Consider the following 23,722-nt stretch of genomic DNA (forward strand, 5'->3'; position numbering starts at 1 on the left):
GCAGCAAGGGATGCTCCTGCCCCAGCTCACCTTCTGGGCCCCCGAGAAAGCGTGGTAGAAGCAGGACACGTAAGTCATGATGGCCTTCTCATCTGGCCTCAGAGTGCCCACAATATCTGCGCAGGGAGAGAGAGAGAGAAAGAGAGAGAGAGGACAGAGTGAAAGATGCAGGGAGGGCGGCCGGCCGGCCTGAGGCTCATGCAGGAGGAATAGCGCTTGCTCTGGACTGGAAGCCAGCCCCAGCTGGGCCTGGGTAGCGCAGCCTGCCGAGGTGTGCCAGGGAGAGGAAGGCCCCTAAAAAGGAAGCTTCGTTCTGAGTCTGAGGACTCAAACACTGAATTTCTTTATGAGAACCTAGATGGGATCATTGATGTATAACTTCTGACCACCTTTAATGGTCTAGCCCTCAGAGTAAAACACAATCTCTTATCCCAAACTACAAGGATCCTCCAGGCCTGGCTTCTGTCATCTGGTTTCTCACCTCTCCTCTATTCCTCTCTATCCTGTCTTTGAATAAGCCAATGCTTCCTGCCTCAGGGCCTTTGCACAGCTTCACCCTCTACCTGGAATGCTTCTGTCACAATGTTCACTTGTAGCTTCTTATCATCGGAAGAATCTGCATGTCACCCCTTCCTGCTCAAATGGCCCAGGTAGAAGTCATCTCTACCCCTCTCCTGTCCCATATTCTCTGCTGTGCTTCTCACCACCTGGAACAGTTCTCCACTGGTGTGTGTTGCCTGTCTCACCCTTACAGCAGCGAACTTGTCTGATTCACAACCATCCTCCCTGCCTGCACTAGACCCTGGCACTGACTAGGAGGAGCTCAATGGGCTTTGTAAGCAAGAACTGAGTGGGTAGCGATGCCCGGGAGTTGCGGGGTGGCTTCCAGTCACCAGAGAGAGACCACTGCCGTCTGCAAGAAAAATGAGGTGAGCGTGGGAGGCGAGAGCAGCAGCGGCATTGGGCAGTGGCGGCGAGGAGGGCCTGCCTGGCCCTGCCCGGTACCTTCTGCGCTCCCGAAAAGGCATGGTAGAAGCTGGACACATAGGTCATTATGGCCTTCTCGTCGGGCCGGGCTGTGTTCACGATGTCTGCAAGCGAACAACAAGGTTAAACCGCCCGAGCAGTTTACCAGGGTGGGGGTGTTGCTTACCAGGACTCACAGGCTCCCAAGGCCACAGCAGTCCTTTGAGAAGGACCCTCAGAGCATAGTCAGTGACACCTGGTGACCCGGGTGGGCGCAGCCACACCCTCAGCACCAACCCCACCCCCCTGGTTGTGGGAAAAGCCAAGGCTGTGGGAACTGGATTAAAATGAAGTTACTTCCTTTGAGAATGACCTCAAGGGGCTGCAGGACAGTCAACCCCAATGGCCACCACAGGCCAGAGACATGGGTCTTGGCTGGGGGGTGATGCTGGCTGGGAAATGGAACAAAGCCGGAAAAGGAAAAAACAAAACATTCCACTCTGGAAGGCTTCAGAGTCCACGCCTGCCGCAGGCAGCGAGGGGAGAGGCTGGGGTGGCTCACAGGAAGCCTGGAGCCAGTGCTCTTTGGCCGTTTCACCCCTGCCCTGAGCCCTGGACCAAGATGAAGCCCCGAGAGGGTTGATCCTTCAAGTAATCCCCTCCCAACCCTCGAGTACATCTGGCCAGCTCAGGCTCAGGCTCCCTCTGCTCCATCCAGCTCCCAGGATGACAACTGTCCCTGTCCACCTGGACCCATTCAGCCCTCCTTGCTGGCTCTACCAGCTCCCCAAGGATGCCCCTAATCTCTGAGGAACCCATGCGCCCCCATTCAAAGCCAAGCCTGGACAGATGAGGCCTGCAGGTAAGACAGAAGAAGATGTACCTACCTTCTGCATCCAACATCTTGGGGATGTCGAGGTATTTCTCAGCCACTTCAAAGGCGTTGTTCAGATTGGTGACTGGGTCATCCTGGGAGGAGGTGGAGGGGGAAGCAGATTGGTTGGGGCCAGAGGCAGGGGCAGAAGGATACAAGGGCTGGCCCACAAGGGGGAAGCCCTGACAGACAAGGCTGCAAGAGGTCCTTTAGGAGTTCTCAGCCACGAGTGCTATGCAGGTAGGAGGAGGGCACACCTATAAGGGCAGTTCTTACCCAAAGTGAGGCATGCTATGGACCTTTTTCTCCAGAAAGGTGCCCTTTGCATACAATTTCCAGCTACTCATGGGGCTGCCTCAGATTAATGCCCTGAAACCTGGCAGGTGTGGTCCAGACCTGAGAGAGCACTGGGGATCAAAGCCACAGCACCTACTCTCCTTCCCTAAAGTGGCCTGGCTCCTCTGTGGGCTCGGCACTGCTATGTGGGTAAACAAAGTCTACTGCACCCTGCTCGCCTCCACGTCCCCGAACAGCTTCCAGCTGGAGCCTCGTTCACATCCTCACTGTGCCCAGAAGAGGAGAGGTGCAGGCTTGCGCCTCTCAGGTGCCTGCCTCTGACGAAGCTGGCACCTCCTCCAGGGGCCCTTTCCTGCCATGCCAGCTCAGGGGGCACCATTCTCCTTCGCAGCCCTCCCACCCCAGTGGCTTGGGCACATGCTGAGTGGTGTGGCTCACTGCTTTGGACACAATGCCCTTCTCGTGTGGCTGAGAGCTCTGAGAGGGTGGGGCCTGGCTCTTCCATGCTTTCTGCAGGAAAACTAGAGCAGGACTGCACAGGAAACGCTGGCTGGCGGCTGATGGTTTGGAACTCCCTACTTTCCTCCCCCTTGGGCAGAGAAGGAATGTTTCTACAATCCACAAAGTCAAGCAAGGGGAATTAAAGGCATGTAGGCCTGGCCCTAAATAGCTCTAGCTGGTTGCAATGCCCATGGAGGGAGATGGAACAGTCCCCAAGAAACTAAGGGAGGCAAGAGTCAGCCAGCAACTCAGGGACTCGGGGGAACGGGCACAAGGCTTTCCCAGCTTGCCCAGCCAAGCACAGAATCCAGCAGTGGAGACTGGCAATGGGGCCCTTGGGATGGCGACCCACAGGGGAGCTGGAGACGCATACCTTTCTCAGTTTGTCATACTCAATCAGCTCTGGTCTGTGCCGGTGGATGAGGGCATTGAAGGCAAGACCGTCCTTCCAGCTGGGGATGAAAGGCAAATGTTAAAAGGAGGGCACTCTTATCACAGCGGGAGTGCTGAATGGCACTGGGTACCCACGGCAGGGATAAGGTATGGCAGGGTGGCCGTGAGCATCACCTCAGGAGCCAGACAGTCTGGGGTCAAATCCGGGGTCTCCTATTAACACCATGACCTTGGGCAAGTCACATAATATTCTGCTACATGGGGCTGGGGATTTAGCTCAGCGGCACAGCGCCTGCCTGGCAAGCACAAGGTCGTGAGTTCAATTCCTGGTACCGGAAGAAAAACAAAAACAAAAACAAACAAACAAAAACAAAAACAAACAAAAACAAAAACAAACGAACAAAAAATTCTGCTACTTCAGTTTCCACGCCTGTTCAATAGGGATAATAATGGTAGCTTTTCTCACAGGGCTTTTGTGAGAATTCAATGGGTAACTGCTTAGACCTGTGTGTGACACATAATGAGTGCTGTGTGACTGGTTGCTGGCTACTGAGATGGTCGGACCTGCCCACACTGTACATGCGAGGTCCCGCTGGACAGGGCAGGCCTGCCGGAGGAGAAGGGCCACTGCAGGAGGCCAGTGCCCGTACTATGTGGCCCGTGCACCTTGGCCAACCTCACCCACAGTGGGTCAGTTTGTGGGCTGTGGTCTGGATGTGGCATGGCACGAGGGTCTCTGGAAGGAAGTAATCCTCTATAGGGTCACAAGCTAGACTTGTCATATGCCCCTGGAAATCCTCCCGAGGCTGGTTCTTTCTGGGTTCAAATGCAACAGTACCTGCTCAGAATAGCCGGCCCAGGTACTTTCTATCACCTGACTCTGTCTTGCCACCTCTTATAGCACTTCTCACTATCTGAAATCACATGGCTGGACCCACTGTGAACTGCGGGTCCCTCTGCTGTAGGGTACATTTCCAGAGGCAGGGCCTGAGCTTTAGGAGTGCTGTGTCTCCGCTCACAGAAGTGGCAGACAGTCCACAGATATTTACTGACTGAACAAATCAACACATGAGTGAGGAAAAAAAACCACAAATGAGTGAGAAGCTCAGCCAGCTGGAGGCTGGAAAAGGAAGGGCTACAAAGGGAGGAGTGGTCAAGGAAGGGGCTGTGTGCTGTTCAGGTGGACCATGCATGGAAAGGCCCTCACATCCAGCACCGGGCTCTGGAGAGCCCAGGGACAGAGCAGCACCATGTGGATCCCACGAGGCCCTCTGTGTGCCTGTCCCAGGGCGCAGAGGGTGAAGTTATATGCCAAGAGGGATCCGATCAGGGCCTTCCCAGAGCCTGCGCTCCTAACCAGCAGGAAGCCCAGCTCCTGCCACCCTACCCTCTTGGCCACATGTGACACTGGCCCTGCCCTCAGTTACTGCCTCAGTTCCCTCTCACCCGCACCACAGCAGGCTCATGGCTGGGCTATCTCACTCATCTTCGTGGACAACACATTTCCTCATCTCTAAGTTCAACACAATAGCAAGCTAAGGACTGGTCCCGCTTGTAAAATCAAAATAAAGGAAGAACTCAGTTGAGTATCTGAGAGCCACCTTGCTCAGAGAGAAAGAAGCTTCTATAAGGCCCTGGGGAGTGGCAGCTTTACTGCCTTCAGGTAGTGACTATCTCCTCTTTCCAACAGGCCCGTGGGTGCAGGGCCAGGGACACACTGAGGGCCGGCATCTCAGTGGCAAATGGGAGGAAACACCTGAACTCCTGGAGTGAAGTAAGAGGATGAAAGGCAGGGACGCCCTGGTCAGGCTCTTACCTGATGTGGAAATTCTGCACGTTGACATTCTTATATGGGGCAGTCTTTCTCTGGCACCAGAGAAGGAGCCCTTCCTTGGCAGAAGTTTCTGCAAAACACACAGGGACAATAATACTGGCTCAAGAATAAACCCTGAGGACTCAGCCCAAGCTGGATAGGACTTTTGGCCTCAGGCCTGGGAGCAAACAAAACTCAAGAGGAGACCATCAGACATCACAACCGCAGTACGGACAGCTGCCCGTTTCAGAAATGGACAGCCTCATCCCAGCTGACAGTAAGCACAGCCCAGCCTAACGCTCCCAGCCCCAAGAAGTCAGCTGCTCAGGGCTGCACAAGAAAGTAGCTGACCAGAACCTGAGCTTGTGCCGTGTTCCTGACCCACCAGAGCACATTGTCAAACAAACCCTGAACGGCCACCTTGCCCTCTTCTGCTCCTTAGGACAAGAGTCCTACAGGAGTGGAGAACAAGTCTGTCCTGGTCACCACTACAACCTGATATTTAAGAGCCCCCTGCACATGCTGGGTGGGTGTTTTTTCTCCTCTGCAGTGCACAGGCGGTTGGAGAGAAGTGAAACCTGTCCCTTGATGGCCTGAGCTGTCCTAGGATGGACCTGACCAGGTCCCCTAAGGCAAAGGTCCAAAGGAGCTGGGGGTGTCAAGCCAGAGAACCAGTCCAGACCCAGCTCCGTCACTAGTTTGCTCTGTGACCCGGGCTGCTGGCTATGAATTGTGGCCAGTCACCCTTTCTGCTTCACGTAGTAGTAGGGGGCCCCTGAGCTGGAGGCCCTGAGAACACCAGCATTCTGGGTGCACCCACAGTGGAGAGGCAGGAAAGGTGGAGGAAGGGTGGGCAGCTGGAGAGGACCTCTGTCACCTGCACCCAGTGACCACACACTTCTGTGCGGGGCAGTCCATGAGAGTCACCCCAAGGAAACAGGGAAGATGCTTGAAGCATAAAAGCAACACTTCCGGAATTCTAACCTAACCCGCTCTAACTCAGAAAGCAAAAAGGTGGTTTTCAGCACCACTACCTCCCCCTCTTTCTCTGCCTTTTGGAGATGGATTCTCTATGTAGCCCAGGCTGGCCTGGAATTCGTAATCCTCCTGCCTCAGCCTCCCAAGAGCTAGGATTGTAGGTATGTGCCACAATTCCCTGGTTCTCTATGGTCTCTTACCTTCCACAGAGATGTCCTGGATGGCAAACCTCAGGATAATGGTCCAGATCATTCCCAGGGTCATCTTTGCGTTGCCGTCCACTATCTCTGCACGCGGGGAAGGGGGCAAAGGGAGTGAAGTTTGTTAAAGCAGAATGAGGCCCCTCACCTTGCCTTGAAGGCAGCTTTCTGGGCCCATGTGGAGACCAGCCTGGTATCGCAGGACAGGACCACAGGGCTGCCACCTCCACCCCGGAGAAAAAGCAACCCCATACCAGCTATTACAAACCTGCTACCACCAGCACCACACCACAGGTCTCTGCATGCATGTTTCCTGGGCTACAGGGGCCTCTTTCCCCCGGCCAGCTCGCTGTAGCGATGCAGTTCACAAGACCGCTCCTTGGGGTCCTGTGCCCGGTGTGTGGCACTCGCTGTTCTGGCTAACTCTGTCTTTAGTCAAGCAGTGCCTGCCTCAGGGCTAAGGCTTTTAGTCTCCAGTCAGTGCTGCACCACTGTCTGCGGCAAACCCATCACCTCCTCCCAACTGCACTGAAGTCTTCCCAGAGCCCAACCTGGCTGCCTCCTGTGGACTCTTACAGCCCACTCCTATACCGCAGCCACATGTGCTGGGTTTGCATCAAGTTCCTGCTGAAAGCTCCACTGCAGCTGCAATGACACCATGTTCCCGGGGGCAGGCCACCCAGCCCCAGCCTGTTGTCCCTTCCTAGTACACTTCACCTGTAGCCCTATTATCAAGCCAGGTTTTTTCTTTCTTTTTTTTGGTACTAGGAATCAAACTTAGGACCTTGTGCTTGCCAGGTAGGCGCTTGTGCCACTGAGCTATCTCCCCAGCCCTAGCCAGGATCTCTCGTGTGTGTGTGTGTGTGTCTGCGTTGGGGACTTCCCATTGAGCTACACCCCCAGCCAGCCCATTTTCAATTTTTTGAGTCAAGGTCTCACTAAGCTTCCCAAGCTGGACTTGAACTTACCATCTTGTCTCACCTGCCCTGAGTGCTAGGATTATAGGCATACAGCACCTTCAAACTAGGTGCTTTCTTACTTGGAGGACTTCACACCTCTGTCCACCCACAAAAGGCACCCCAGCCCTTTCCTTCAAATGGCTGAGTCTTCTCCCATACACCTCTGCTGTTATGTCAAGAATCACTTCCCTCACTGCCATCTAAGGAGCTCTCGTCCCACCCAACTCCTTCGCTTTCTGGTGTCCAAGTCTCAGCACAGCAAAGAGGGGTTAGGGCAAAATGGTTTCAGAAGAACGAAGAGCGAGAGAGAATGGCCAGATGGAGCGGATCCACTGCCACAGCCCGCTAGGAAAGGCTGGGTGGAGAGTGCCAGAGTGCCTGATCCTCAGGACTAGAAAACTTGAGGATGAGTAGGTTTGGAAGGGGTAGAGTGGCCATCCAGGGAAAGGGATCCCCCTTCCCAGGGACAAGCCGGGAGGGAAAGGGGTTCTGTCTGCCACAGTGCGGGAGTTGCCAGGCCAAGCCAGGACTCTAAAGCTGAGGGCAGCTTTTGGCTTTCCTGTTACAGGATGAGGAAATACACTCAGTCTGCTGGCCACAGGGCGGAGAGGGACCCACCAGGCAGAGCACCTGCCCCTTCCCAGGCTGGGGTGAAAGCAGCTCTCCCCTCAGGAAAGCTATGTGCACCAAGGGTGGCCTCCAGGGTGATAGCCAAGCACACATCCGTGCTATCGGTGCAGGCTGCCCGTGGGCGCTCAGCCTGTGAGTGGGGGAAGGTGTCTCTTGTGACATGCCACCAGCAGCTTCTCTGACCTGTAGCTGTGCCCCCGACTGCCATACCCTCTCGTAGCTCGCATGAGGAAGTCATGCTCCTGAAACTATGAGGCTGTGTGGAGGGGCAGGGAGACAGAGAAGGCCCAACAGCTGGGGTTCTCAGGTGTTCTAAGTGCAGAATGTCTCTATTGGGCGGCCTCCCAGCTTTGTCCCAGGACCTAATGGTCATAGGGATCGGGAGTGAACCAATTTGGGCATGAAGGGGAAGCATTTTCAGACGAACAGTTTTTCTCCAAATAAAACTGAGGCCTGCCACTGTCTCTCCCTAACCCCTCCTGTATTTACAGACCAGCGTTTGAGCAAAACAAATGCAGCTGTGAGAAGCAGAAGGCTGGCGAGGGGCCCAGAGCAAAGATCCATGCAAGGACAGAAAATCTCTGGGCCTGATTGAATTTTTGGGTTTTGATTTTTTTTAAACAAACACACCAATCACCTCTACTGTGGCATGCAAGGCTTGGCATTCCTCCTCGGAGAGGTCCGGGGCTGGGGCAAGGCCCTGGAACTCAGTGCACACATTTTGGCCTGGAGTCCTGGCCAGACTCTCCGCGCCCTGTCATTAACAGCAATTAGTTTTCTTTGTTTTTCTAAAAGCTGGGACAACATAGATGTCAGGGCAAGAAACCCTGCTCTGACTAATGAGTAGAACTGTGAGCCCTGGCTGCTGCTGAGCTTCTGGGCCCTATCAGGCCACACCTCATCTCCGAAAGCACCTCTGCCCCCAACCCAGGGCCCTGAGGAGGGTGGTCTTGGGCATCTACTCTAGACAAAGAGGGTCCTGGTGTGGCCTGGGGCCAAAGTCTCCCAGCCTGTGCGCCCAGGACAAAGTGTGGGAACCAGCCCTTGCACGGCCCAGTACCGTCTGAGGCCCCCAGTCCCCATCTCCCCTCTACACTCCCTCCTTCCCACACACACCAGGCAGGATTGATGGCAGCGGTGCTCCTGGTACAGAGGCCAGGTGACATGTCTGTTACTGTCTGCCAGGTCCAGGGCAAGGAGGATGAGTGTCCAGGATCCAAGTCAGAGCCACTCCAGCCCCTCAGGAGCTGCACCCAGATTCAGACTGCACCCACTGGGAGTTTTCTGCAGGGTGCTGGTGGTGATGTGGGGGTTGGGAACCTAGTGTCCTCTCGAGGGCAGTCATTGTAGACACTGCTGAGTCCGTTTTGTTATAGGTGCAGGCTGCCTGTGGCCATGGTACTGTGTCACTATGAAACTTCACATGGTCAGAATGCGGACGTTGTGCCTCTGAGAGTGAAGTCAGGAACTCAGCTGGACCTTGGCTGCCCCACCTCGAGCTTACCTTCTGCCCCAATGGAGACCAGCTTGACTCCTTTGCTGGCGATGAAGTCCAGGGCTTTGTTCACATTGTTGATTTTGTGCACTCTCATCTTCCCCCGCTCTGGCTTAGGTAACCTCTCCCCTGAGAGAAGCACGGAGAAAGCGAAGGGAGACAAAGCCTTAGCATTCCACTGCTCTCCAAACCCAGGCCCCCACCAACCCACGAGCCACACGCACAGGCTGACACTCAGACACAGGCTACTGCCATGGCAGGGACTGCAGTCTCCTCTCCAGCAGTGACGGGGCAGCTGGGTGGGCAGTGTCTCCCAGACCTGCAGGGACAGGGCATCTGGCCCAAGTGTGAGCCTCACCTGAAATGACTTCCAGGAGAAGCATGAGCTTGAGCCCGTCTCTGAAGTCCTCGTCGATGTTCTCTATCTGTGTGCCTGCCTTGCGCAGGTGGGAATTGCACCAGGCTGTGAAGGTCTGGGGAACAGAACACAGAGCGGCACAGAGGGTCAGCCAGCTGTTGGGGCTCTCTACTCAAAGTGCAGACCATGGCCCCGAACCCGGAAGGACGGTGGCCACCGTAACATAGTGGGTTGTGGTAGACCTTGGTGCCACCATCTATCTGCACTGTTTCTGACCTTTACAATGACCCAGACAGACAGGTACAAGGACACTGAGTCCCCGGGTGGTGAACAAACTGACCACACAATCACACGGGTGGTAGGTGGCAGGGCTCAGACTTGAATCCAACTACACCAAGCCTGGCAACAAGTGCTCTCTCCACAGGGCCCAGCAGCTGCGGGGGAACCTGCACTTGAACGAGGCATTAGTACCACCGCCCACCTGCTGACGGAGCAGCAGGTCCTGCAGGCTTCAAACAGCAGCTAAGGCCCTGCCCTCAAGAACCCTCCGTTCTCATTCCCAGACAGACCGCATGTCCCAGCCAGGCTCTAGCTCAAGCTGTGACCTTCCCATTCATCACTAGGCGTATATTACATGGGACAGGAAAGCAGCTGGGAAAGAAAAGCCTCCTATAAATTCAGGGTTTTCTTGTCTTTCTTTGAGCTTAGGGTGGCCCTGCAGCAGCCTCCCCTGAAAGGCCAAGAATGCAGAGCCTAAACCCAGGTACATCCCCGTGCAGCTGGGTTTCCTGCAGGCCACAATGCCCTGGCCTCTCTGAAGAATATTCCACGTTTCATCCTTCCAAATCTTAAAGCCTGACTCATTCTGGAGTGGGCAGGAAGGCAGGTGGAGGAAGTAAGGAAAGGCAGCTATATCTGAGCAAAACATTTTGAAGAATCAGCTGGAATATGAAAAGGCATATTCTGGTAGACAGGGCCCTAAAAAGAAGCAGAACACTCAGGCACAGGGCCACTCAGGCCCTGCGAGCCGGGGCATGTTATCAAACATCACCGCCACACAAGTGGCTCGCATCAGTTAACGCCAACATGCCCAGACACCTTCTGGGCCCAACCAGCCCTCCCACAGCAGGGTCTGGGAAAAACCCAAAGCTGATTCCCCCAGGAGTCTCTAGACCCCCGTGCTCTGTCTGCCCCCTCAATCTGCCGGGGCCAGAGCAGAAGTGGGCAGAGTGCCAGGAACTGTGAGAACACATTCCACACCCAGGGTGTAGGCAAAGGCCACATGGGGGGCACCCTAGGGGCCTCTGGCCAAGCACCATGTTTTGACAACTGCCATCAGGCCTGCTCCTTCCGAGACTCAACAGGAGGCTTCTCCCAGACAAAGACATGCTAATGAGCAGGCCACCCCACAGTGCAGACCCAGCACCCAGCATGCACCAGCTGGAGCTTTCCTTCCCAACCTGAATGGCGCCAAATGGAGGGGGCCAGGCCACTCTGCCCAGCCTCTCAAAAAGGTGGAGACAAAGGCCGTTCCTGGTTGCACAAATCACCCCCCACCCCCCAGAGAAGCCTCTGCCCCACTTCTGCCTTGCACCACCACCACCCCTCCCTCAGAATGCAGCCCGTGGCGCAGCCCCTCCGGGACACCACTCCACGGGTGTGCCCCAACCCAGTTCCACCTCAGGAGGCCCTCCTCTGTGCAGACCGCTTCCCAGCACCCCTCTCTGGTCTCTAACAGCTATGGTTCCTCTTCTGTCTCCCCTTAGTTTTGAGCCCCCTGAGAGGACCGGCTGCAATGCAGGTTCTCACTAACAAGTGCATTCACTCAAGTGCCCTACGTCGTTTCCCTTGTTGCCCTCATACAACTCTGAATTCAGACAAACCAGGGCCAGAACGCTGGTTCCAACACTCACACAAGCAAGCTATCCAACCTTCCTCAAACCTGTTTCCTCTTCTGTAACTTGGCAATGAAGACTCTACCTGGAGCACGGTCAGCGCCACAGCTCCAGGGGATGAAGCCTAGACAGCACACAGCACCTGTGTTTTTTTGTTTGTTTGTTTTGAGACAGGGTCTCACTATGTAATTTGGGCTGGCCTCGAACCCATGGGGATCCTCCTGCCTCTGCCTCTCAAGTGCTGGGATTACAGGTGTGCACCACCACACCCAGCACAGCAGGTCTTAATAAGTGGCAGCCCTGAACCTCACAGGGTCCCCCCTTCTCCACCCCCATTTTGGTCTCAGAAATCCTGCCACCCCTTACACAGAGCATTTCCTCTGTCTCCTACCTCCCTTCATCGCCACACACCCTTGGCTGTCTGGCAGGGAGCATTCTCTAGTCACTTTTTGGATGTATGTGCACATGAGCTCTCTCCTACCATGTGTAAACTCCAAGGGGATAGGAGGTGCATCTCACACGTCTTTATAATGCCCAGGTATGGGGCAGGTACAAGCTCAGAGGCCCTGTAACACAGAGGAAAGCAGCAGATGGGGCAGGGCAGAAAGTGGCCAGGGATGTCAGGTCTTTGCTCTTGCTTGCGCTTAGAAGATACCATTGGACAACAAAGTGGCCAAGTCACAACCCACATCCTGAGGATGCAAAAGGGCAGTTCCTGGAGGGGGAGTTTCCCCGGCACTGCAGTGCTACAGGGAGATAGGCTGAGGTACCTGGTCTGCAGAAAGGCCTGGGGACCCCTCTCCACCTCCCCTCCTGGCACGGGTTGATCTCACACACTGTGGAAGGGGTACAGACCTGGGTAAATGCCAGCTACTCTATTTATTTGCTCTGTGTCCAACCAAGTGATTTTACCTACTAAAGTCTGTTTCCTTCCCTAGAAAATAGATTTATCAGAATCTACCTCCTGCAGTTGTTCTAAAGATAAAAAGTGAAGGAAAAGGCATTTAAAGCATCTGTCATAGTCCCTGGCCCACAGTCGTACCAGATGAATCACATACATCCTGACTGACTGGCTTCTTCCTACTCGGTCCCCGAGAAGGGTAGATCCCGTCTCCACTACAAAGACCTTCAACTGGCTCCTGCTGGGAAGTGGGACTGCAGCAGACCCACTGCAGATGGTTCCCGCTCCAGCCTATGGAGGTGCTGACCAATGCTCACTCACTCACATCCAGACCATCTGTCCTCACAGAGGTGGCGGCCCTACCTGACCGCCAAACACACATCCCACCACTGCTCAGCCTCTCTGTGTAGTAAACAAGAGCCGTAGCTTGGAGCTCACACAGACCCGCATTCAAGTCTTCCTCTGAGGCAACCTGCCACAACCTTGGGCAAGCGATAAGCTTCCTTTCCGTGCTGATGAATGAGGACTATAATCTCTCCTAAGATGAGGATTAAACAAATGATGCCAGTGAATCACTCAGCACCGTGCCTGGCACAGATTAAGTAGTGTTATACGTATGTCAAAGAAAGGTCTATTTTTAAATAAATGGTGGCTGTGGTGTGTGTATCTGTCTTCCTGACTAGAAGTACGCAGAGCCTCCTTGGGACACAGAGCAGGCGCTCGGGGAGAACACCCATGTGCGGGGCGGTGAGGGACTCCCTCCGATTCTGAATCTAATCTGACGCAAGTCCAGGGGCTCCCAGACAGGCCTCCCGCCCTCACTCCATGCCTTGCTTGGCCATGTTTCCCTCTAGAAGGAGGCTCTGGAGGCTACCTCGGGGAACAAGCAACTGGAGACGTCATTTCTCTATGCAAGGAGACTGGTGAGGAGTTCAAATTAAAAATTCCTGGTTTTTTCTACGTGGTTACAAAAATAATACTCTGCTTAGACCATTCCTCTTCCTCTCTAGTTTAGACTAAGATGTGTCGGGTGGATCATACAGAGGGGCGGTTCCTATAGATGGAGGCCTCATGTGCGCACCACAAGCCCCTTCACTGTGTAAAGCTATGACACTACTGCTGACGGGTCCCACCTGCTCTGCAGCACCCTGGCCCATGTGGGGTCACACATGTTCACACCCTTGACAGGCACTGCTCAGGGTCCACCAGGATGTGCCGTGCCGAGTACCTCAGTGACCACAGGCAGACAGAAGCTGTGCGCATGTGGCTGAGGGGAGAGAGGATGAGTGAGTCCAACACAGGAAGAGACACCCTAAGAAAAGTGGCAATAACAACCACAGTGGACACCCCACAGAGCCAGCTCTGTGTCAGGCACTGCTCTAGGCATTTTGCCACATTCTAACTGCTCTCACACTCCCACCATCTGATGAGGCAGGTGCTGTTACTGCTCCCATTTTACAGATGAAGACATTGAGGGCCTGGGAGGAAAAGGGACTTACCCACATTAGTCACTCCCAGAAAGCTACAGAGCTGGATTTAAAGCCAGGAACTGTGGCTTCAGAGGGCCCCCTTAGGCATCAGCTATATTTGTGTCCACTGACTTAAAGCAGAAGCTGAGCATTCAGCACATTTGGGGAGCCCCTGCTTGAGTGGAAGTTTCCTGGAAAAAGTTAATTCTCACACACTGATCTGAATGACAGAGAATTACACAAGAATAAGGGAGACCGATATAACAGGAACTGCATGCGCAAAGGCCCTGCAGTAGAAGTACTCCAAGAAAGGAAAGAAGGGAGTGAAGCAGGGAGCCTCGCAGGGGCTTTTCACAGGTCACTCTGGCTGCTGCTGTATGGGGAAGGAGCCTAAGAGAAACTTTTTCCTCCTGGCAGGAGGAGGATCACCAAGAAGCCACATCACGGATGTTTGTTGTGATGGACAGCCACGCATTCAGGGTCTCAACTTTATCTGGGAAGAACCAGAGCTCTAGGGGAGGGAAAGAGAAAAGGTATCAAGTTTTTTTGGGCTTTACTGTCATTTCCCAGGGGTGCCACTGCCTCTGCGCAGCTGGCCCACAGCAGTGGCTAGGACCTCATATCCCATCTATGAGGCACTTAAGCACCCGCCTGACAGATGCTGACCTGGAGGGCCTATTATGCACTGGACAAACACACACAGAATGTACATTCTAAACACTACAGAAAATAATGCAATAACTGCTAACTACTGCTTCTTACAATTTACAGATTAGGAGCTCCTGCAAATTTCCAACCCTATGATCATATATGATACTGTCAGCTTGGCCGGACAGATGAGGAAACTGAGGCAGGACAGGCTAAGCTACTTGCTCACAGTCACACTATAAACACACACACTAGTGGACACTTACTCCACGTCAGAGTGGGAGGCAAGCTAGGTGGCCTGGCGAGGCAGACCCAGCAGAACCTAGCTAGGAAGCAGGTTCTGGGCATTTTGCCACATTCTAACTGCTCTCACGCTCCCACCATCTGATGACACAGATGCTGTTACTGCTCCCATTTTACAGATGAAGAAATTGAGGGCCTGGGAGGAACAGGGACTCACCCACATTAGTCACTCCTAGAAAGCTATAGTGTCCATTCCCAGTGCAATACATTGGACAGATAAAGCAGTGCTGAGGCAGCCCAAATGCTCCCCGTCTGGCTTGGCCATGTCATGAAGGGAGCCTGCACCTAGCCCTCAACCTATCTAGGGAGGAAGGAAGGATGTGGATTGGTCTGTCTTTAGAACACGCGTGGAAAACCACAGAAATGAGCCCGCCGAGCCTGCCCTGCAGCTGGCAGCCCTGGAAACCTCTGGTTGCCAAAATAGCTCAGGGTGTGAGCAGAGAGAAAGGGCTGGGGGTGGAGGGGGAGAAACAGATGAATTTGTTGGTTTTTGAGATCCTGTGTCACCACTCCACGTTCCAACACCCTGCAAGCATTGGCGGAGAAGGGTGGGAGCGTTTCTGCTTTGTCACTGTGTTGCCAGGGGAGCCAAGGGGGCCTGGCATCACTGGTCATAAAGTCCTTCCTGTGTCACAGAGACCCCTCCCAGCCTCCAGGATATGGGGCGGCTGGGTGAATGAATGATGGATATTGTTCAGGAGGTGACCTAAGCAGCCAGGAATGTGGCAGCAGTGGGCTTTAATGAGGCATTCATCAATGACACCCTCCCCCAATCCAAAGAGGTGAAACCCTCTCTACTCTGGGCCACACAGGACAGTCAAGTAGCGCTCCAGCGGCCGGACTGATGGTGAGCACAGGAAAAGAACGGCTCCTGGGGGGACATGCACCACCCGTCTAGAAAAACGCGCCTTCCTTTTTCTTCCTAACTTCCTGTTACATATTCTTAATAGAAAAGAGAGTGGCGTGGAGGGAGATGTCTGTAGGAAGCTGCAACTCTTTTAAGGCCAGAATAAGGGGCGCCCATTACCATGAGTCTGGAGTTAGAAACAGGCTCCACCCAGATCCAAGTTCCAGTGGGCAAGCACATGAGTTCCGACTAGCACAGGGAAGGAAGACGGGACCAGGGCCAGTGGCTTCCCTTTTCCTACCCGCCCGGCAGACGGTCACATGTGGATTCCACTGACTCTGCACTTGACAAAATTTTAGGAAAAACTATTCCATGGCTCATGCCGCATGGCCCCTACTTTCCACTGTGTATAACACCCACCCGCTTAGCAGGATGCCACAGCCTAAGGACCAGCCTGCATATATTTTCCCCAGGCCCAGGGCTGAATGCAAGTGGCTATAGCCAGCTCCCTCAGGGAGCACAGAGGTCACACACGGCTCCCCAGGGTTCTGGGAGTTTTCAATTCTCATCTCTGAAATACCGTGTTGGGTTTGTTGCTCCGCTGGGGCATCGACTGCTTTGAGGGGAAGGGCGCCGTCCCACCTCCTGAACTCCCACCTTGCCTGCTGTGGCCTCTGACGCTGCCCATGGCTCCTGCACGCACAGGTCTTCAGGAAGGGTGTCCAGGGCTTGGATACAGGGGAGGTAGAGCTATTTATTCCTAAGTAGGCATCCACCTTCTTATCACCCATCTGCCAGGTCTCAGGCAAGGCCAGGCCCCAGTGGGACATCTTTTCGGTTCCTGAAAGCAGAGACTGCTCCTGGGGCCTTGCACTTCACCACCAACTATAAAGGCGCTTTCAGGGGCCAACGGCTCAGCCTGCTGGAATCTAGGTTACCAGGCGCCCAGGCAAAGAGGTGACTGCCCTGGTCAGGAACCCATGAGGCCTCTGGAACAGTTTGTGAGATTGCAACGTAAGCATTTTTTTTTTTTTAAAGATCTGTTGTCTTCAGCAGATTCCAGAGGAGATGAAATCGGGGACCACATTGAGAGGAGAGAGAATGAACTGGTCCTGACGACACAGCCACAGATTAGATGGGTGGAGCAACGGGGACACAGACAGCCCCTCCAGCACACCTCCTGGGGCTGCCACTGTTGGAGCAGGAGGACACGGGGGCTGCTTACCAGTACCCAACCCTGGTGGGCCCGGGGCAGAACAGGCGTGCTGTGTTTTTCTGCCCATGACGACACAGCCTAATTTGAAAGCAATTACAGTGAAATATGGAATGCTTCTTATGTCCTGGTCTGAAGTTGCCTTATTCGGAGTTTTCTCAGCCTTCAAGAAAAAGCCCTGACTCCCGAGCTGGAGGAGAGGTATAAATACCGCGGAGTGCAGTCGTGAGCATTCCAAAGGCCCTGCGTGTACATCCCAACTTCAGCTCTGTACCCTTGCGTCCCTCCCCATAGCCAGAGTTCCCACTTTGGTCAATCCCCTGCAAGGTGCTAGAAAACACGCTGCCACAGTGGATTGGTTTTAGAGCTCAGCCCCTTCCTCTTGAGATACACAGGTCTAAGGATTTCTCCTAGTTCCTTACAGGGCTGCTTATATATCGCATCACTCAAGACTCCCCTCGGCAGTTATCCTCCAGGGGCCTGCTCTGACTTTGTCATCTCCACTGAGCCATCGCTTTGCTCTGTTATTTTATCCACTGCACTGATGATGAGAAATTACGTTAGTTGTTCATAAGCAGTCTCCCCTTGAAAGAACATCAGCTCCCTGGAGGGGTGCTCTATTCGCTGCAGGACCCTACTGGTTGGAACAGTGCCTTGCACATAGTAGGAGTTCAATAAATCCTACAATAAATGGAAGAGGGCTGAAACTTTTCCCACCCAGCTCTTTAGGACTTCATGGTTTTTAATCCCATTCTACACTGGCGAGGGTCCTGACTTCGGGACAAAACTGTTTGCTTTCAGAAGGTCACATAAATAATCCCGAACTGTAAATATCCTGTAAACAAGCCAGGGAAGAAAACGCTCTGGTTTTGCTGCTATAATGGGAGAGAGAAGCCCTGAACTTCGCTCAGGCTTCGGAGGCCATCGGGTTTGCAGAGACCCTGGTTGAAGCAGAGCTGGACCAGATGAGGGTTAGCAGCAGGTGGGCTAGAAAAAGGCCAGCCAAGGAGCTGACAGATCCCCAGACACCGATCTGCCCAGAGAGGAGGTGTGTCTCAGTGCAACAGCAAGGGCTCTCAAGTTTCAGGAGACATGGGTTCAAGTCCTAGCTTCACTCAATAAACATTTATGGCTTCAATAAACAAACCTCACCCCTCTAAGCTTCAGCTTTCTCCTTTGTAAAAGGATAGTAGACATGTTGTGAGGATTCAACAGGGTAGCATATGAAAAGCACTACACACACAGCCTGGCAGAGCATCAGTGACCAACAGATGTTCTATTCATCACCACAGTATTCCTGTTCCGGAAGGTGCCACTCCTATCAGCACTGCAGCTGAGAAAGCCAGGCCTTCTAAAGCTGGCCAAACTGCCGGCTGCACTCTGGTGGCTGGCACAAAGCAGTCACCCTCCAAAGCGCCCTTCTTTAGCCTCGTCTCCTGACTACCAAATGAATAAAAGAATAAATAAATTTTCAAAATAATAAATGCATTTTAAAAGTAAAGGAATTATAATAATGCTCTTGTTTCCAAACATCCTTCAAATCGAGTAGTTCTCAAGTCTTGCAATGTGTTAGCTGGGAGACTCCCTCCCACCACCACCTCACAAGGTAATGAATATATGTTATGTTCAGTTGTTAAGGTTTGAAGCACTTTGGTACACATCAACAGGTAACTTACACAGTGTAGACGCAGGGTTGCTGGATCACAGCTATGCCTGTACTGAGAATCAGCTTTGCTTTACTGGGATATAATTCTCGAACCATAAAATCCCATGAGTTTTAGTATATTCACAAGGTTATGCAGTGGTCACTATTATCTAACTCCAGAACATCTTCATCACCTCACAACTGTCAGCAGTCTGTCCCCCATGACCCCCCAGCACTGCCACCACTCACCTACTTTCTCTCTATGCATTTGCCCATCCTGGGAATTTTATACAAACATGTGGCATTTCAATTTAGCTTTTTTTTTAACTTAGCAAGTTTTCAAGGTTCATTCACACTGAGACATATATTAGCGCTTCAGTCCTCTTTATGTCTGAGTAACATTACATCATATGGATAGACTACTTTTTTAAAAATCCATCTTTCTTGTTTTTACCTCCTATTATGAGAAGTTTTGCATAAATGTTTGCTTTTCTTTTTTTTGGTACCAGGAATTCAACTGAGGATCTCATGCTTGCCAGGCAGGTGCTGTGCCACTGAGCTAAATCCCCAGAAAATTATGTTTTCAATTGTCTTGGATATATCGTAGGAGTGGTGCTGCTGAGTAATAGGGTAATTAATCATTAAGGAACTGCAGGATGCATCTTGAGACCACAACGTTAAGTGAAATACATCAGACACACAAGTTTATAGACGTTTCATGGTTACTCTTACTCCCCACGGTAACTGTAATCATTGTGCACTGCATACATGTACTAATAGAAAATACATAATATCTAAAAGAACTGATGAGGAATACTAGGAAGAATAGACAAAGGACAGATGAACTGCAGGACTGTCTTCCAAAGAAGATAGTTTCACATTCCTGTCAGCAACCTGAGGGTTCCAATTCTCCACATGTGCACCAAAATGTGTCAATATCTGACCTTTTAAAAATTATAGTGGGTATATATTATGAGTTTCACTTGCCTTAATGACTAGCGAAGCAAGCATCTTTCCATGTGCTTTACTGACCATCTGTTTATCTTCACTGGATAAATGTCTATTCAAACCTTTTTTTTTTTTGTCTTTTTGAGACAGGGTCTCGCTATGCAGTTCAGGCTGGCCTTGAGCTCACTTTGTAGCCCAGGCTGGCCTCAAACTCACAACGATCCTCCTGCCTCAGCCTCCCGAGTGCTGGGATTACAGGCGTGCGCAACCATGCCCAGCTTATTCAAAACTTTTGTTCACATTTTAATTGGACTATTTATTGTTCAGTTGTTAGGAGTTCTTTGTATGTTCTGGACACTAAACCCTTATCAGATACATGATCTGGAAATATTTTGTGTGAACTGTTTCATTTTAACAGCATCCTCTGAAGCAAAATGTTAATCTTGATGAAATCTAATTTTTTTCCTTTAGCTACTCATGTTTTTGCCATAGTATTTTAACAAGAAATAAGATTTACATCTGTTTTTTCTAAGAGTTTTATAGTTTTAGCTCTCACGTTTAGGTCTTTGACTTATTTAGAGTTAATTTTTCTACAGGGTGAGGGAAGAATCCAACTTCATTCTTTGCATGTGAACGTTCAGTCGTTCCAGCACTATTTGTTCAGAAGACAATTCTTTCCCTGTTGACTTTTCCTGTACCTTTGTTAAAAAATCTGTATACTGTATATGGGGCTCTGGAGCTTTTAAGAAATGCCTAAACTTGCTGGGCATAGTGGTACACACCTGTGACCCCAGCATTCTGGAGGCTGAGGCAGACTGCCATGAGTGCAAGGTCAGCCTGGACTATGTAGCGAGACCCTGTTTCAAAAAAGAAAAAGGCTAAACTTCACCATGGCCACATGAATCAGATTCCCTTGAGATGGTCCTGAACAATGACATTTTATAAAGCTCATCAGGTAACTCTCACATGAAGTCAGGGCCGAGAACCAGCACACTCATTCCAGAAATAAGGGGCTTAAGGCTCAGGCAGAACCAGAGAGGCCAACAAATTCAGGCCAACTGAATTTGCTGGGCTGGCCTGCACCCATACAGCTAAAAGAAACCCCAGAGGTGCAAGGGACAGACAGCCCAGGGCAGGAAGGTGTCCTGACTACTCCTGTCTCCTCACAGATTTCTCCTTAGTTATGCTATACAGGGAGAACCAACACTTCAACCCAAAGCTACTCATATAACAAAGAACTGGGCTGTCCCTACGGAGGAAGTGCTTGCCCTCCCCATGAAATGTCCACTTGCACAGGACTGAATTAAAGGCAGGTAGGGCCAACAGGGTGGAGAGGGGAGGCAAGCTCAGTCTCCGAACAAGCTCAGTCTCCTTTTGGTAGGAAAAGGAGATGGGTGGGACCTACCTTGATAGCTATTTTTAAAAGGGGAGACTTCCATTCCCAAAAGGCAGTTTTAAAACTGGGGCAGCGGGGCCCTGCCCTCTGCCTCCTCTGGCCCCATCTGGCATTCTGCTGTGAAACGATCGGGTACACGGGGCCCTTTACCTGGAGAACAGGGAGTTCTAACTACAAAAAACCCATTTACTTGCAAAGCTCACAGCTGAGCTCAGGTTTCCCAGTGGGGGTGGGGAGAGCTACAGATTTTCTGGTTTAAACTTTGATCCTTCAAAAAGATAGCCCAGCGAGCCAATTCTGACCTTGAGATTGTGTGGCTTGGAATCCTAACAGTTGCCCAACAGTCCCCATGTTCAGAATTTATGGTTTAGTCTGGGTAAATCGACCCCAGGACTTGCTCATCCAAACAAAAGGTGTTGGGCTTTGGAGGAGATAGAGGGGGCTCTGACGGGATTGTCCCTGAGGCTGGTGCTACTTTCTACACACCTGTGTCCTAAGCTTCCAAGTCTGTCCCTAAATCCCCACAGATGTGGGAGTGCTGCAGGCCAGGGCATATCCAGAACAGGGCAAATACTCCCCTTTGTCCCTATCTATCTCTCAATTGAGCAGCCTGCTTTCTGCTGGTACTCACTGGACCTACAAACTAGACCCTGCAGCTATAAAGGCGGAGAGTGATTTTTTAACACTGGGAAGGGCTTCTCCTTTGATAACTGAAACTCTCCCTTGATGATTCTTTAGGATGATTCTTTAGCCCTTTTCCTGTTTTCGGAGGTTCTGATTCAACAGTCTACCCAGCCAGGTCACAGCCTTCTCTCACGCTGGTGAAAGGAGAAAGGGGTGTTCGGGGGTGGGCAGTATGGCTAGGCTGGAACCCATGGCAGCACTCACAGACACACACTTGTTTTACATACACTCTTTCCCCACTGGCTTCCACTTCCAAAGCGGGTAAGATCCTTTCCAGAAGAGGGTGAGTCTGGAGTAGTGATAGATTCTAGGGCGTATATCTGCACAGTGACTTCTCATCTGTGAGTAGAAGGACATGAGCAGCAGGGGGATGGGGGCTGCCTGCCCTCTGCCAAGGCTCAGCAGTGCGGCTCTTTCCGGCTGGCACCTAGGAGGGGCTCCGTGCATAATGGACAAGGGAGTGAAAGAATCCATCAGTCAATCTGGGAGAAGCCTTGACCAGAAATTCCAGGTTAGGGTTTGGAGTTTGCCATGAGGCAACTGATAATGTTAAGAGCTATCCAATCTTGCCCCTAGCCTCAGGTGAGTTGGTCTTGGCTCTGCTCCCTGGTCCCGGGATGGTATAGGGCTCACAATTTCAGTGGGTTAAAAAAAGCATTCTAGGTCTGAAGGTTACTTTTTTTTTAAAAGACAGGATCACACTTTGTAGCCCAAGTCACAGCAATCCTCCTGTATCGGCAGGCTGAGTGCTAGGATTACAATGCCTGGGGGTTTGTTTGTTTGTTTGAATTTTTTTATCTTATTCAATCTATCTCAGACCCTTGGATATACAACACAGACAGCAACCATGTCTTGGAAGAATTTAAAAAAAGAAAAACCAAAATAAGGTTCTATAACCAAAGAGTAATTATAGGACTGGGAGGAACCAGTAGGAGACTGAAACCTCTGACTCATAATTGCTCCATTAAAAATGGTGAAACCGTTTGCCCTGGCAGAGTGACAAGGCTAGACTCTCACCCTGACTCGCCCCACCTACAGGCCCTTCCTGGGGCTGGTACAAAGGCCTGGCCAAGCTACACAGCAGTCCTAGGGGGGTGGCTGCCCCCAGAAGCACTGTGCTATCAGAGAAAGGGGGCCCAGCCACTCAGAGGTGGAGCTGACTGCTGGCCCTAGAACAATGAGGAGTGGTTTGTTCTGTGTGGAGGGCACCGTGACAGGGAACAGGGTGGGGTGGATGGAGCCATGAGGTGTGTGCTCCGATTTCCAGGGCGGGACTCAGTGGTCCTGAGTACCATCTCAACACAAAGCTACAAAGGGGCTGAGCCTTAAAGAAAATAGCAAGAGGTGCTTTTCTGATTGGTGGGGTCTAAGGCTTACCTTAACGTAATTATAAAATGACTCATATTTATTAAGCACTTATGGTGTACAAGGCTTTGTTCAGGATGTTCTAATTTTACAGATGAAGCTCCAAACATTAAAGCTATCCACCTGTGGTTGCCAAGGGACGAGGACAGGGCCCACTCAGCCTTCTAACTGACTTTGCATCTGGTCAAGGCTGCTTTTACATTTCTGGTGCTCAAGTGAGGCACTTCAGAGTTTCTCTTGTCTGATCTACTCTAGGAAGCCACAAACCCAAGGGGCAGTCCCCAGGGCCTCAGCAGATTCCAGCAGCGCTAGCCCCGAAGGCCCGGCACTGAGCTGGCAGGGTGAGTCACAGGAGAGGGAGGGCGAGTCAGGTGACTAGGTAAGAATCAGAGCTACACTGAGGTGGCCCGGTTACCTTGACATTCCTGTGATTCTGCCAAGGTAAAAGTAACCCAAGGAGTTTGCCTTATATGGGCACAATGACAGATTTCATCACGACAACGTGTTAACTGACCCAGTATCAAATCCATTCCCTGGCTGCACAGAAGACACCCCATAAAGCTGCTCTGAAAGTATAGGAAATAACAATTTATGACAGTCTATTGCCAGTGACTCATAAAACAACTGCCAAACTGCCTCTGTGTGTCTCTGTTAGACAAGTGAGGGGGAGGGGAGAGGGTTGGTGGCCTGGACAAGAAGCTACATCCTTCTCTTGTCCACATGTAGCAGGGGAGGCCTGGTTTGGACCTTTCCCTGTGGTCACAGGTAAGGCTCAAGGTAAGGCCTGGAGACCAGCAAGCCTTGCCTGAGTTTCTAGAGCCTGGCCATGCTTTCTCCCAGAAAAACCTGAGAGAGAAGAGACAGGGACCATGCTGGGAGGTATAGTCTTTCAGTCCAGCAGGGAACAAAAATGCTTTGGTCAGAGGGCCAGGGATATAGCTCAG

At 52.0% G+C, this 23,722-nt stretch overlaps 1 protein-coding gene and 1 long non-coding RNA gene across 4 annotated transcripts in view; one reads left to right on the forward strand and one right to left on the reverse strand.

Moving 5' to 3' along the window:
• Positions 1-23,722, reverse strand: part of Actn4 (actinin, alpha 4) — a 71,287-nt gene that overhangs the window by 17,381 nt on the left and 30,184 nt on the right. For 2 of the 3 annotated variants that reach the window (XM_005399834.2, XM_005399835.2), the window contains exons 2-8: positions 9,465-9,579; positions 9,116-9,235; positions 6,023-6,109; positions 4,848-4,935; positions 3,012-3,090; positions 1,854-1,935; positions 1,006-1,091 (exon numbers count right to left, since the gene is read on the reverse strand). In XM_005399834.2, coding sequence (XP_005399891.1) covers positions 1,006-1,091; positions 1,854-1,935; positions 3,012-3,090; positions 4,848-4,935; positions 6,023-6,109; positions 9,116-9,235; positions 9,465-9,579 — 657 coding nt within the window. Of the gene's footprint in view, positions 1-30; positions 117-1,005; positions 1,092-1,853; positions 1,936-3,011; positions 3,091-4,847; positions 4,936-6,022; positions 6,110-9,115; positions 9,236-9,464; positions 9,580-23,722 lie in introns of all 3 variants that reach the window. The other variant, XM_013522442.1, reaches the window with a different exon arrangement.
• On the forward strand, positions 15,339-16,863 carry LOC102010354. Its single transcript, XR_263369.1, has 2 exons — positions 15,339-15,527; positions 16,566-16,863. It is a non-coding gene; the product is annotated as an uncharacterized LOC102010354 (long non-coding RNA).

The sequence above is a fragment of the Chinchilla lanigera genome, unplaced genomic scaffold, assembly GCF_000276665.1.
Source record: "Chinchilla lanigera isolate Chin_1 unplaced genomic scaffold, ChiLan1.0 scaffold00067, whole genome shotgun sequence".
NCBI lineage: Eukaryota > Metazoa > Chordata > Mammalia > Rodentia > Chinchillidae > Chinchilla > Chinchilla lanigera.